This window comes from Danio aesculapii, chromosome 17 (genome assembly GCF_903798145.1).
Source record: "Danio aesculapii chromosome 17, fDanAes4.1, whole genome shotgun sequence".
Lineage (NCBI taxonomy): Eukaryota > Metazoa > Chordata > Actinopteri > Cypriniformes > Danionidae > Danio > Danio aesculapii.
The window spans coordinates 192,501-207,500 of NC_079451.1; the positions used below are offsets into that span (position 1 = coordinate 192,501).

General features: G+C 44.6%; 3 protein-coding genes across 4 annotated transcripts in view; 1 reads left to right on the plus strand and 2 right to left on the minus strand.

The window, feature by feature from the left end:
* The window catches only part of LOC130244415 (protein Z-dependent protease inhibitor-like), a 6,359-nt gene extending 2,524 nt beyond the window's left edge, over positions 1 to 3,835 (minus strand). Inside the window, exons 1-3 of the mRNA XM_056476836.1 lie at positions 2,348 to 3,835; positions 913 to 1,535; positions 292 to 565 (exon numbers count right to left, since the gene is read on the minus strand). Of these exons, the coding sequence (XP_056332811.1) occupies positions 292 to 565; positions 913 to 1,535; positions 2,348 to 2,424 (974 nt within the window). The 5' untranslated portion in view covers positions 2,425 to 3,835. The remainder of the gene's footprint in view (positions 1 to 291; positions 566 to 912; positions 1,536 to 2,347) is intronic.
* Positions 3,836 to 3,932: 97 nt separating this feature from the next.
* atxn3 (ataxin 3) lies at positions 3,933 to 9,264 on the minus strand. 2 transcript variants are annotated; one of them, XM_056476838.1, is made up of 11 exons: positions 9,198 to 9,264; positions 8,353 to 8,517; positions 8,229 to 8,270; positions 6,681 to 6,766; positions 6,385 to 6,451; positions 6,091 to 6,178; positions 5,890 to 6,010; positions 5,599 to 5,762; positions 4,998 to 5,100; positions 4,866 to 4,900; positions 3,933 to 4,665 (listed from the first exon to the last, which is right to left on the minus strand). In XM_056476838.1, the coding sequence occupies exons 1-11, from the start codon at positions 9,219 to 9,221 to the stop codon at positions 4,628 to 4,630; spliced, it is 933 nt and encodes a 310-aa protein (XP_056332813.1). In that variant the 5' UTR covers positions 9,222 to 9,264; the 3' UTR covers positions 3,933 to 4,627. The 2 variants fall into 2 exon arrangements, with proteins under 2 accessions (XP_056332813.1, XP_056332812.1); XM_056476837.1 differs by having other exon boundaries at positions 8,229 to 8,273.
* Positions 9,265 to 12,117: 2,853 nt separating this feature from the next.
* The window catches only part of LOC130245085 (gamma-aminobutyric acid receptor subunit rho-1), a 14,329-nt gene continuing 11,446 nt past the window's right edge, over positions 12,118 to 15,000 (plus strand). The window contains exons 1-3 of the mRNA XM_056477730.1: positions 12,118 to 12,227; positions 14,416 to 14,466; positions 14,810 to 14,916. Of these exons, the coding sequence (XP_056333705.1) occupies positions 12,121 to 12,227; positions 14,416 to 14,466; positions 14,810 to 14,916 (265 nt within the window). The 5' untranslated portion in view covers positions 12,118 to 12,120. The remainder of the gene's footprint in view (positions 12,228 to 14,415; positions 14,467 to 14,809; positions 14,917 to 15,000) is intronic.

Sequence of the window (15,000 nt, forward strand, 5' to 3'; positions counted from 1 at the left end):
TAAATTTGCATATAGCGGCTGACTTGAAGATGGGCATCATGTCCATGTAACGGAGACGCAGTCATGTGGTCAAAGGGAAACATTTTCAGAAATAATGCAAAACTGTGAGTGAGCAGCTGTAAACAGGCCCGTAGTGAAGTGCTTTCTGTGTGCGGTGTGAAAGCCTCTTCAGTCGCGCAGTCACGCTTTTCCCACCATTTTTCTGTTTCGGCTGAATCAACATTTCAGCTAATAATTTTCAGTGGCCAGTGATTGAGTGCATCCCTGCTGCTCTTTCTGTGTGTGCCTCACATTCTCCTCATGTTCTTGATCCAGCCGTGGAGCCGCTCAGCGCTGATCTCGTCCTCGATGGCGGTGTAGTCTGCCTCAGCTGTGGGCAGGAGGATCAGCATGGAGGCTCCATCGCGGTACGGCAGACGCAGCACTCGAGCGCGCAGATCCCGGTCCTCCGCCACAGAGAACTTCTCCTCCAGCATCATCATTGGCACCTGAACGATGTTGTATTTGTCCACGTAGAAGCGGCTCATTTCGGTGTTGTTGGGGTCGAACGGACGTTCCCAATCACCTGCAGAACAGAGTTTAAAGGGATAGTTCACACAAACATCTGCATTTACTCATTATTTTATAATCTACCAATGAGGGAGGCAAAATAATCTTGATTTATCTTGACGTAAGATTCTTCTGCTTCCCCCATTGGCAGATTATTGTGCTTGTTTTAAGGAAAAACTCACTTCATTTTGACTTAATTTCCTAAATCAAGACAATATTTTGTGCTTGTCTGGAAAATGCTTCTTGAATTAAGAGTTTTTAGATATTTGGACAAGAAACGAGAATAAAACAGCATTTTGGTTAGCAGTGTACAAGCTCAATCCCAGAGATGAAGCTGATATCAGTGTCTGGAGTAACTCTTACCCTTGTAGAAGATGGTGTTGAGGAGCATCATCTGTGTGAGCGGCTCCACGCTCTCCAGCATCTCCAGCACTTTACGGCCGGTCTTTCTGCTGACGAACTCATTGATGAGGCTCCTGCAAACCGCAGGCTTGCTGAAGTCCACTCTGAGCACCTCCGCGTTGAAGAACCTCTGGATCTGCTGGCTGAAGTTGGTCTGCAGGTGGAAGCGCTGGTCCAGGAAGAGCGCTGTGCCCTGCTCCATCTGCAGGGAGATGTTCTGGTGGAGCTGCTGGAAGAGTTCAGGAACCCGCCGGGGGTCTCCTCCATCCAGAGCCTCCAGATTCAGACCCTTCAGTATCTCAGTACGCGTGGAGCCCTGCGCCGCCAGCAGGAGCGCCGAGAAACAAGTGGAGACGCTTAGCGGAGAGAACACCACGTTCCTGTCATGAAAACTGGAGATCTTGCGATAGAGGTTCATGGCGAAGTCTGTGTTTCTGAAGGCCAGATGTGAGATATCAGGAGGTTTGTGCTCTTTATGTTCAGCAAAGCACAGAAAACATGAGGAAATGAGGACGAGCAGAAGTCTGAACTCCATCTCACACTCTCTGTGGGAAATCCTTGAGCTGAAGAGGATTTTAGATGCCCTAAAGAGCCATAAAACAATGAAAGTACAACAGAAGTTAAAGGAGACCTATTATGTGCCTTTCTAAACGCTGTAAATGCATCTCAGCTGTGTCTAGACTAGAGTGTGTGTGTGTGTTTTACATAGAGCTGAGAATAGCACACAGATAATGTTCTCCAGCTCTCTGAAACGGACCCTTTCAGGCTTTGATCCTAATTGTGGCGTTTTGGAGACTGTCGCTTTAAATGCAAATGAGATTGTGTTCTTTTCAGAAAAGGGCGGAGCTACAGACACCTGTGTTACTATTACAGCTCAGATCAATGTTCTGTGTCTAATTGTCAGGTATTGTGGCCAGTCGCCGGGTAATAATCAGGATAAAGTACATCCAGAGGGTTGTGTTCACAGAATAAACCCTTCAGTCTTCTACAACAGCTGCTGATAAACCTGTCAGGCTTTATTCTGAGAGAACAACTGCCTAGATACCCTTTATCGCTGACTAAAGCTTTTCAACTATTATGAACTACCATATGTCAGCATTGAAACTCTTCATATAAACTATTAAAGTAAAGAGTATCTCAGCAATGCTTTGAAAAAAGGTTGACAGAAATGCATAACATCAGTAACAGATCCAGATACACAGCAATCAATACTGAGTTTAAAATATTCTGAGTGTCATATTACACAAGAGCACAATCAGTTAGTCATGCTTTCTTTATGACCATGTAAAACCTCTCTGCAAAGCAATTCTGTGCCAAAGGTAATCCAGGAGTATTAAAACAAAGACAAAACCCAGAAGAAAATAGAGAGCCCTTTTAAAATAACATATGTACTCACACACAGACGCGGCAGATGAAGATCTTGAGCTGTGTGTTGTGATTTGACTGTTTACAGAGACAAAGTTCAGTGAACATCAGAGATTATCTATTAACAATTAAACTGTTTCCAGCCCAGCGGGTCAATCTGGGTCAGCAGTGGCCAGAACTGACCACCAACAACCATTAAAAGCAGGATCAGAGCACCGCTCCAGTGCTTTTCTGTTACGTCACATATAGCCACTGTGTGTGTGTGTGTGTGTGTGTGTGTGTGTGTGTGTGTGTGTGTTGGGGAAAGCTACTTTTGAAAGTAATGCATTATAATATGAAGTTACCCCCCAAAATGAGCCTATTTACATTTCTTTACCATCATATGAAGAGGTCTAGACCTCGCCAATACAGGCATGGGCGACATGTTATCGTTTGCATTATACCAGTAATAATTCGCATGCAAAGGCAAGTTTGGATGTTTTTAGAGGCTAAATTCAACGCGAATATCACCAAACTGCCTATTCTACTTTAGGACTTAATGTCTACTCTACAAATGTTGTCTAAAGTATGAAAAATTACAGTTCATATTTCTCCAAACATAGGAGGCAATGTAAACTGGATGAACCTAGAGGTCATGTCTGGTACTGCGGCCAAACTAAATATTACTGAAAGCTCATTGTTAGAGAGTTCAACTTCAAATTTGCAATATAACGTGTTCAGATATTTAGCTTTGGTTTTCTGTCAATTTTAGACTAAAACATGTTTTGTAAAATACATATTATAATAATAACCTATACATTTATATTTATTTATTTATTCATAAACAAAGGCACATGCTTTCCTGAACGTTTTTCACTTCAGCTACAATCTGACATCTGTCTTCTTTAAAATGAGATCGAGCTTAAAGTCTGTTCAAAAAGTGGAGTGAAATACCTGAAATACCTGTCTGAACAAGAAGTAAAACAATAATCAAGGCAAAAATATAGAACAATTGCATTTTACATTTAGAAAATCAGTGGTTTGATCTATATTTCCTTAACTCTACATTACACACACTAGTTTGTTGGTGAGAGAGATCAAGTCAGTAGTTGTGGATATAATACTCTCACACAGTAATAATAGTAAACTGCCTTAAAATGACTGGAACAGCATCAGCGGTAAACTGATCCAGCGATTTACAGATTTAGAGATTCATTGTCCTGTATTCTCAATAAGGGTCTGTTCACACATGATCTCCACTGCAGTTTACCCATCATTTTCTGGAAAGGCCAAACACTGGAGCCTGTGTTTAATTGTGTCAATCAAGAGTTGAACATTCTTCTAATTATCTAGACGATTTAGTCAGAAGTGTGGGACTGTTTAGAGTATTATCTGTAAATGTACCTCCGCTGTGGGAGTGTTAACACACTCTAAACATTATCTTCCTGCTCATTTAAACTGGGAGACGAGCTGAAGAACACACATCTTGAGCTTGTTTAGAGACAGCTTAATTGTGTTTTTCCAGTACACTTCAATTAGTGAACTTAATGGATGCGTGTTGGGACAAGATGAACAGTTTGTGATGGTGTGTACAGGATAAGATCACTTCATCGCTAACGAAACGCACATCTGACATCTTCAAGTCCACTCTGAGGAAACCCAGTCTTTTATTTAAGAAAACAGAAGTGTATAGAGAAGTGCAAGAGTAATCGAGATCACTTACAAACTATTGCTGAATGTCAAACCACAGAAATCAAATGAAGAGAAGCAGAGCCTGTGAGCGGCTGAGGGACGAGCCGTGAGTGACTGAAGCGTTCTGACTGGCTGAAATCATCACAGAGACTCCTGATTGGCTGAAATCATCACACAGACTCCTGATTGGTTGAAATCATTACATGTTGATTCTCTGGTCCGGCCTCTGTGAGCTCCGCCCTCACGCACACAGTGTTTACTACCTAGAGCGCGTGAGAGTCTACCTTCATTAGTGAATAGATCAAACACACTCACACACACACACACACACAAACACACACACGCACACACACACACGGTAAATCACAGAGGAGAAGAGGAAAGATCCAGAAACCCAGTAGAGCCCGAATGGTCCCAGAATGCACTTGGGCGTGTCCGTGCCTGGCTCTGGTGTGCACTGAAGGCGGTCTGAGGAAGAGGAATGTCCCGCTCCACACACAGAGGCCAAGCAAAGCGAAACGAGCGTCCGTTAATGAGCCCGCCGGCCGGAGCTGTGCTGAGCCGAGGCGTCGTTCCCATCATCCCCACAGGGGGCGTGTTCAGGGCGAGCGGTGCTTCTGTCACCGTCGCCACGGCAACGTCACTGGGTGGGTTTGGGCCCGCTGTCCGTCCCGCCGCCTGCAAACCGACAGCAGAGCGCTCAGACCAGCTCTTAAAGGGACAGTACACCCAAACATCAACATTCTGCTAATTATTCTGACAACACTAACAGCAGGATGGGCATTTTTGGGTGAACGGACCCTTTAAGACTGCTCTGATGTTTAAATGAAGGCTGTGCTGTGTGTGTGTGTGTGTGTGTGTGTGTGCTCTCCTCTTACCTGTGCTGCTGCTGCTGTCCTGCGCGTTCTGCTGCCTGTCAGAGATCACACACTCAGTGTTTACTCTTGACTGATAATCACGTCTGCATGATGTGTGTGTGTGTGTGTGTGTGTGTGTGTGTGTGTGCTCACCTGTCGAAGTAGGCCTGTCTCCTCCTGCGCAGCTCCTCTGCACTGAGTGTCTGCTTCTCACCGCTGCCCCCTGCTGGAGCAGAGGATCCCGCATCACTGCTGCCTACAGGACGAGAGTGTGTGTGTGTGAGAGAGAATGTGTGTGTGTGTGTGTGTGTGTGTGTACAGGTTTTTAATAACTCAATGAGGACTAAAATCTAAATGCACACAGACTCATGGGGACTTGGATCACCTTGGGGACCAAAACTGAGATCATCTTGGCTAAACAAGCTGATAAAGGAGGCAGAGTGGAGGATTCAGTGTTCAGTGTGAGGGTTGAGTTAAACCTTATTGAGCATTTTGGGTGTATTGGAGGAGCGAGTCAGGAAAGGTTTTCCTCCAGCAGCATCAGTAGTGACCTGAACACTATTCTGAAGAGGAACAGCTCAGAATCCCTCTGACCGCTGTGCTGGACTCCTGTCTGTCATTCCCAACAGCAGCAGATGCTGGACTGAGGAGGAGGAGCTACAGCGGACTGATCCACTACTGCACTCTAACACCTTCAGTTTCAGTCTACAGCCTCTGTGTATGTAGGGAGTGAGTGTGTGTGTGTGTTCCTCACCCTGCATGCTCATCTGTATGGCTCTGCGCAGGTCTGCCTCCTCATCCTCCACCTGCAGGTCTTGTCTGCTGAGAGCGAGAGCCTTCCTCAGCTCCTCCTCATCCTCATCCAGCAGCGGCTGCTCTGTAGTGTGTGTGGTGTCGGACGCGTGCGGCGCTGACATCCTGACAAAACACACACATACACACACACACACTATCAGCTGCTGTGCTCTATTATGGAGACTCCAGTGTGTGTGTGTGTGTGTGTGTGTGTGTGTGTGTGTGTGTGTGTGTGTGTGTGAGAGAGCACCTCTGCGCCTCCTCCTCTCCGATCAGCTTAGGCCGCTGCTGCTGCTCCACCCTCATGATGCGCAGAATCTGATCCGCTTCACACTCCGGCAGATTCCCCCGAATCACAAATATAGAGTAACCTGCAGGAGGACAAGAGCAGCACTGAAGCGGACACACACACACACACACACACACACACACACACGATAATGAGCATTACCCTCCTGCTGCAGCTGTGCGAGGAACAGGGCCAGGTATGTGTCTGAGATCAGCTCAGGACCCGTCAGCAGAGAGTTCAGGTTAAACCACTGACACACAGAGAGAGAGAGAGAGTCAGGTCACACACACACACACACACCTCTCTCACCCTGACCACACACACACACACACACACCTCTCTCACCCTGACCACACACACACACACACACACACACACACACACACACACACACACACACACACACACACACACGCGCACACACACACACACACACGCACACACACACGCACACACCTGCTGTCCCAGCTTGCGCACAGTGAACCAGTGCTCCTTATAGTTGCAGATGAAGGCTTTCTCATGTCTGAAAGAGAACAGAAGAAGATGAGTGTGTGCAGAGGACACACACACACTGAGGATACAGCACTCAAACACACTCACACTGAGGATACAGCACTCACACACACACACACACTGAGGATACAGCACTCTCACACACACACACTGAGGATACAGCACTCTCACACACTCACACTGAGGATACAGCACTCACACACACTCACACTGAGGATACAGCACTCACACACACTCACATGGGATCCATCAGCAGCTGCTGGTACTCTCTGCTGTTGAAGAGGACGATCTCCAAACCCCACACACCCAGAGCATTGCTGATCACCTGCGTGCACACACACGCGCACACACACACACACACACACACACGCACAGGTCACTGTGAACATTTAATCTGTATAAAGACTTTATTTAATTGTGAGACAGTTGAAACTCTCCTCTTCACCGCAGTAAAGGCGTGTGTGTGCAATAGTGCAGTTTTAAACCTGATTTAATGTGTTCCTCATGATCGTTACTGTTTCTCTAATTAAAGACATTTTCCAGTTTTGGTTTCTGCAACACATTTCAATAAGAGTCGTCTCAGTGCAGCTTTTCCCCCTGTGTAATGCTGCCGTTCCTTTTCACAACACTTAAAGACGTTTAGGGACTGAAGACAGCCGGTGATGAAGAGTTTCAGCTGTCATTCTGCCCCATTCTTCAAGTCTTAAGGTGGGCAACAGTACGGGGTCTTCACTGTTCATAATGCAGCACACATTCTCTATTGGAGACGGGTCGGGACTGCAGGCAGGCCAGTCCAGTAGCTGTATCCTCTTCCTCCGCAGCAGGACTCTGTAATGTGTGCTGAATGTGGTTCTGCATTGTCTTGTTGAACTCTGCATGGGCGTCCCTGGAGAAGAAGGCAGCATATTGAGCTCCAGAATCTGTTCCGCATTAATAGAGCATCACAGAAGAGCAGGTTACCTTTGCCAAGGGCACTGACACAACCCCAGACCATGACAGACCCTGGCTTCTGGACAGTCTGGACCGCATTTCTTCTTTGCTCAGAAACACACGGCGTCCATTTCCCCTAAAAACACCTGAAACACTGCTTCATCTGAGCACAGTACACGTCTCCACTGTGTGATGCTCCATCCCAGATGCCTCTGAGCCCAGAGAAGTGGACGGTGCTTCTGGACACTGTTAACATAGGGCTTCCTTTTGGCACAGTACAGCTTTGGCTGGCGTTTGTGGATGTAACTCTGTATTGTGGTACTTGTCAAAGGTTTACCGCAGTAGTCCTGAGCCCATGTGCTGATCTGGCTTATAGATGAATGAGGATTCTTGATGCAGCGCCCCCTGAGGGGTCGGAGGTCACGGTTGTTCAGCTTAGGCTTGCGCTCTTGTCCTTTACGCACTGAAACTCCTCCAGATTCTTCAATCTTTAATGATGTTCTGCACTGATGAAGGTGAAATATCCACATGTCTTCCTCTCTTTCTCTGAGGAGCATTGTGTTTAATCTGTTCACTCATTTTCTCTCTTATTTGTGGTCAAACTGGCCATCCTCGGCCCATCTCTGCTCCTAAAGGACGAGACCTGTACTGATGCTGCTTTAGTAGCAGATCATAATCACACTCACCTGTGGACATCACCTCATTATTACACCTGTTTACTGCCCTAAACTGCTCCTGAAACTGTTTCTGGAGTGTGTTGCAGCTCTGAATGACAGGAGAGGGTTTGTGTTTTACCGTCACTGTTTCTGATTGGAGGTTGTGGTATCTGTGATGAGTCGCTGGTAACTATATCTGACCTGGATGGAGAAGAAGCCGCTGTCGTCCATGTTCCCTGACGGCTGCTGCACACACAGAACACAACAGGTTACACTGAGACCCTGAGCGGTGTGTGTGTGTGTGTGTGTGTGTGTGTGTACGCACCTGGAGGAATGTGCGGTACTCCTCCGTCTGCACTCCTCCCTCCGCCATGTGCATGCGCTCCTCCTCATCCAGCTGCTGTGCTATAGAGGAGAGCTCCACCGGGCTGAAGTACTCGCCCTGCAGCAGGTTATTCAGGCAGTGCTGCGCGCACAGAGAGCCCTCCTGCTGTAATACACACACACACACACACACACACACACACACGCACACACACACACACACACACACACACACACACACACACACACACACACACAGTGAGCACACAACCCAATATACACACATCATCATCATCATCATCATCATCATCAGAGCCCTCCTGCTGTAACACACACTCTAAATCTCTCTTTCACACATTCATACAATCTCTGTCAACAAAACATACACACTTTCTTGCCCTCGCGCACACAAACACTCTGTCTCACACACAGACAGACAGACAGACAGACAGACAGACAGACAGACAGACAGACAGACAGACAGACACACACACACACACACACACACACACACACACACACACACACACACACACACACACACACACACACACACACACACACAGCGCCATCAGTCTAGGGTTCGAGTCTCCTCCACTGCAGCGCTGTATGGTGGGGTACAGCAGTGAAGCTCCCCTCAGAGGAGCCACTCTGGCGGTAAATAAACATGTGGAGGACCGTCTGCTCGAGTCGGATGTTGACACTCGATAAAAGTCCACGAGCGCCTCAGATATCCCCGCCGGAGAAGCAGACTGAACTCGACAGATCTGCCCTCCAGCAGGAGAAGCTCTCCGAGAATATCTAGACATGATTGATGTAAATTATCAGATGAGAAGCGATTCTTACTTTTTCGTGAAATATAGACTCCATGTTTGAAGTGTGTGAATGACGGAACTGTCGGAAACAGCGACGCGTCAAAACATGTCAAAATAAGAGTCACCTAAAAACAAGCGCTCTTTGAATAAAAACAGCCGAAATGCTGCGTTTAAAACTTAGTTTAAGATTATACTTAATTCGGCACACGATAAATTACATTACAAATAATTATAAATTATCGTTATATGTCGTTATAAATTATTTCAACTATAAACTATTCTCAGGACATTTGCTGATGTTGCTTTTCTAACCGTTCTGGAGTTCGATGCGTCTGTCACGTGCCGAATCAAAACATCAGGAACGCCTCCTAGTGGCGGGCTGCGCTACACCTCACTTGGGGAGTTCTTACCGCGCAAAACCGATCAGCAGTCAGCAGTGATGTTTCCTAAAGCTTCTTTACTCTGTCTGGTTGGCTTCATTTGAAAAAGCACATTTGTTTTTAATGACCCGAGACCCGAGTAGATGAATACTGAACTGATACTAAAACTGACTCTTGTCTGAGGCACACAAGTTTTGGACTTGATCCCACCAAGTCGGATTTTGGGTTTTTGGATCTAGAGGCTCATTTCCACTGAGCGGTACGGTATGATACAGTACATTAGCATATGGGACACAATTATTTCCATTTCCAGTGTCAAAAGATCACATAAGCTCTTCTAGATGGTCTCCCATCCTGCACTCTCAATCCTCTACAGATGATCCCGAACGCTGCAGCTCATCTGGTCTTCAATGAACCCAAGCGAGTCCATGTAACACCTCTGTTTATCTCTCTGCATTGGTTACCAGTTGAAGCTCGGATCAAGATCAAATCACTGATGCTTGCTTACAGGAGAGCCACTGGCACTGCACCATCTTACCTGCTACCGAGGTCTACATCCCTTCCAGGAGCCTCCAGTCAGGGTGGGATAACTGCCAGGCTGTAAGTCACTTTCCAGAACCTTTTCATTCATTGTTTCTCGCTGGTAGAATGATCTTCCCATTCCCACACAGACTGCAGATTCACTGATATCCTTCAATTGACAACTAAAGACCAGCTAGTGTTTCGCAGAGCGAGACTTCGTGAAACACTGAAACAGTCAAAGCAATGTGTCGAGCCTCAAAACCTCTTGACAGTGACACCTAGTGGTCATTTTTATGTATTGCTCTGCATCAGCTTTAGCGAAGAAACAGTTACACAAACTGAACGCTCACTGAACAAACGAATACTCACGTGATTTAGGAAAGTGGTTAGTGATGCTGACAAAGGGTGGAGGGTGTAAAACATATGCTGGAATCGAAAGACTTCAGATCAGTGTTTGCAGACATCTGCACTTCAGGATCTGCACGGTGAATAATCTCTGTACAATAGCAGTTTTCCATATTTCGTGTTTTTATTTTTCATTTATTCCTGTTGGTTTCTGCTTCTGAATTGCATTATGGGGTCTTGAGCTTTCTTCCACCAACGATTAACCTTTTAGATGTTGTAGATAGTTTTAGATGTAATCCTGGAGCTCTTTGAAGAGGTTCACAAGACATATAAAGTCCAGAAAAGGTTTTCAAAACAGTTCATGTGACTTAATTCATGAAGCTACAGGCAACAAATTCTCCTCCTCAGCATCAGTTCTGCAGATAGCACGAGTTCACGTCTGCGAGATGTATTTGAAAGAAAAGCACTGTTAAAAAGCTGATAAACATCCTAAAAAGTCTGCTGTTTTGAACATTCTACACCTCTAACATATCCTAAACATCTATTTAATGTCTAATAGATGTTCTGCAAATGCCCAAACACAAACATCAAATAGACATCATGTGCTGTCATCTGCTCAGCCGCTTTTACACCAGTTTCTCTGCACAACACATCATAAGTTTATTCATAAGATGTAGCATGAGAACAGCTACTGTGAGCCGCAAGACACGAGTGTTTATTTGAATGAGGGAGCGTTTAAAACATGGAGCCCGACCCTGGAAACACGTGCAGACCCGTGAGGCAGAGAGAAACATCTGATCGCTCTGGAAAAATAAAATATATCCTGCAGCAGAAGAGTCTGTCAGACATCTGCCACAGCGCTCAACCCCATGAACACGACGCAGCTATCAGTCATGCAGAAGGAGAAATCAGGAGCATCTGACGGGGGTTCTGGACACTGCATTGATCAGAACCACACAGAGAATACAGTTTGTGTCCGCAGAGAGAGAGAGACTCTTGATGGCTTGATCCAACACAACACTTCAGAACCAGTTCATTTCTACACTGCAGAGGTTTTAATCTCGTTTCTAGTCAAAATATCTGAAGATGTATAAAGGTAAATAAAAGATCAGACCTCCAAGGCCTTCGAAGAGGAGGATAAAGAGTTTAAAAGCCTTCATCAACATAACTGTTGCTCTGGCATGCAGTATTGAGTTTCAGCTAAATCGCTGTGGTGCACAGTAGTGCTGTTTATTAAAACAATAGCCATGTTAATAAAGGCTTTCTCTTATATTTCAACACTGTTGGACTTGATTTTAATGTTCTGCTTGTCTAGAAAAGCTTCCTGCTTTAAGAATTTGTAGATATTTGCACTAAAAACAAGACAGAAACTCAGAGTGCGAAGAGCAGATTTTGCAGTGCAAATAGTCAGAAGTTTATCCTCCTCACGACTGACCTGGCCATGCAAATGCGAAACACACCGTCATTAGGAGAATTGGTTCGGGGCGGCGCATGGCAAATAGAGCAGATTCAGCGCTGCAGGATCAGATCTGTGCCATCTGATGCACAGGGATTTATGGGTTTAGTCCAAATTGTTTTTCCCAGCGTGCAGATTAAGCAGAGCGAGCGAGTGGAGCAGAAGCCATGGGGTCCGGCTGCGGAGTGGGGGCTCGTCCGGGATCCAGAGCGCTGTGAGGACCAGTGTGTGTGTGTGAGTGTGTGTGCACCATGCAGATGGAGACGGTGCTCGTTTTCTTCTGTGTGGGTCTGCTGGGCGTCTCGGGGAGATCGGCACCCAAACCAGGACAGAAGCTGGAGACCTACAAGCAGAGCAGGTAAAGATCCAGATCAGAGCCAACACACATCTCTGAGGCTCATTTATACACTGCTAAACACACTCTTCTTACTTAGAGTTTGTGTCCTGTTTCTACTTAAATATCTCAATTCTAAAATCAAGAAGTTAAAATGCTGTTATTATCAGAATAATGAGGCTAAATGAAGTGAGTTTCCCTGAAAACAAGCAATAGTCCGCCAATGGGGGAAGCAGAATAACCTGGTCTTAAAGTAAAAATAAGATCTTCTTTCCCCATTGGGGAACTCAAAACTCACTTCATTTTGACTTATTTAATAGGTTTAATGTCTGTTTACATCCTGTTGTTTATGAAAAAGGTCAAAGGTCATCAAACAACTATGAGTATATATGGAGTACTTTAGCATGTTTACTTCATCCATCCATCCATTCATCCATCCAACCATCCATCCACCCAACCCATTCATCCATCCACCCAACTCATTCATCCATCCACCCAACCATCCATCCATCCATCCATCCATCCAACCAACCAACCAATCAAGCGAAACTCTCTTCATTTTGACTCATTATTTCTGAGAACAACACTATATATTCTAGCTTGTCCAGAAATGCTCCTTGATTAAAGAGTTTTTCCATATTTTGGACTAGACACCAGACAGAAGCTCTGAGTAAGAAGCACATTTGTTCCAGTGTACGTGTTCTTCATTTGTAAGTCGCTCTGGATTAAAGCGTCTGCTGAATGTAAATGTGCCATATTCTGCCTGAAGCTGGATTTGTGGAGTGTCTCATGAGTGCAGAAAGCCTCTTCATTGCCTTCAGACACAGCATATGGAGAATCTTATCAGTCTCCGTATCCTGATCAGTGTCTGTAAAGCCTTTCACTCGGCTTGAAGATAAACACACAGTGATGCTTCAATGCCAGTAATGCTATTCTTACTCTGAGATTCTGTCTCGTTAACAATTCTTAAAGCAAGGAGCATTTTCTAGACAAGCAAAATGAAGAGGGTTTTTCCTGAAAACAAGCTAAATAATCTGACAACAGATGAAGAAACACCTCTTGTAAATACACCTATTCTGCTCACTCCACTGGGCAGTTATTGAGCGTGCTTTAATGAAAGACTCACTTCATTTTTGCAGATTATTTCTGAAAACAAATCTATTTCTTTTGCTTGTCTAGAAAAAGATGTTTTGATGAAATAATTTGAGATATTTGGATTAGAAACGAGACAAAAAACCTACTAGAAATGCATTTTTAGCAGTGTTTAAAGTGATTTCTTCAAAAATATCCTCATCTTGGTCTGTTTTTACACCCTGTCTTAAAAATGAAGGACACAGAAGGGGGAAACTCATTTTTATTCCTCAAAAAGGTGAATATTTTAATAATGAGTAGCCATAATGAGGGAAGAGGCAGTAGCTGTGTTTCTATAAAGCTGTTTTAATATGCATTATGGTTTATTACATTAAAAATGCTTAATGGAACTGCCAATATGTGCATACATTATGAAAATGCACATAAACATATGCACACAACACATGAGTAGGATAACCTTATTATCTGATAAGATGAAATATGCGAAAACACACTGTAAACACATTTACAGAATAAACTCCAGCATGCACCTGTGTGTATATAAAACTGACTGTGTCTACACCGGCGTCTACATGCCAGACCAGTGTGTGGTGCTGTGATTCTCTCTCTGAGACCTGGAGCAGCTCATAAACCCTGCGCTGGACACAAACAATGCGCTTTATGCTTGATGAATGCTTTTTAGTAAAGCTATTAAGCTCTGTGTCTTCTACAGCACACACTGTAATCTGCCATTGCTGTTACGTGATGTTGTCTGACCCTTATTTTAACATCCAAAACCCTCAGCGACCCCTAGCAGACAACAATCCTCAGACCAGTTATCAGGAAGGCTGTAGTTGCTGTATTTACTAAGATGAACAAACCATGAACAATATATGAATGATGTATTATACATGTGCTCCAACATTGCTCAGTCATAACTGCTGAGTTTATAACACTGCTCAGTAAAGTAAACTTCTATTTCATTAGAGCAGGACAGTTCAGAGACGTACATTAAAAGTGAACGATGTTGAACAACAATACAAGCTGGAAAAGCCTGACGGACTGCTGCATTAAAGTCATGTTCACGCCAGGAATTGTGGGAAAACACAGACTGAGATGTAGTTTCTCACTCTCTTCACAGGTTACGGAGAGAAACCACACGTGTAGATGGAGGAAACCACAAGTCTGGCAGGTGCAGTGAGCTTCAGTGCGGATCTTCATGCTGGATTCTGTTTGATATTTTGGGTTGGATATTTATTTGAAAGCCTTGGTTTCTGAAAGTGCTTTATGGTGTACAAATGAGATGTTTTATTCAAAGCAGCTTACGGGCGATTCTAGAGATGCAGGAACATTTCACATCTCCAAGATGAAGATTTTATTAGTGTTCAAAAACCAAACAAGTTGAATAATGAAAGAAATTAAATCAAATTATCTGTATTACTGTCTATTACAACTCTGTTATCATTAACCCTGTTATCATTAATACTGTTATCATTAATACTGTTATCGTCAATAATAATCAATAATAATTTCAGCCCGATCTTCAGAAGAAGTCCAGACATGACGAAGTCGCCCATGACCAAATCAGAGCAGCTGCTGAGGATTGATGACCACGACTTCACAATGAGGCCAGCATTCGGAGGTGAGCGTCATCTGCTCATGATGGACAGACAGACAGATAGATGGATGGACAGACAGACGGATGGATGGATAGATAAATAGATAG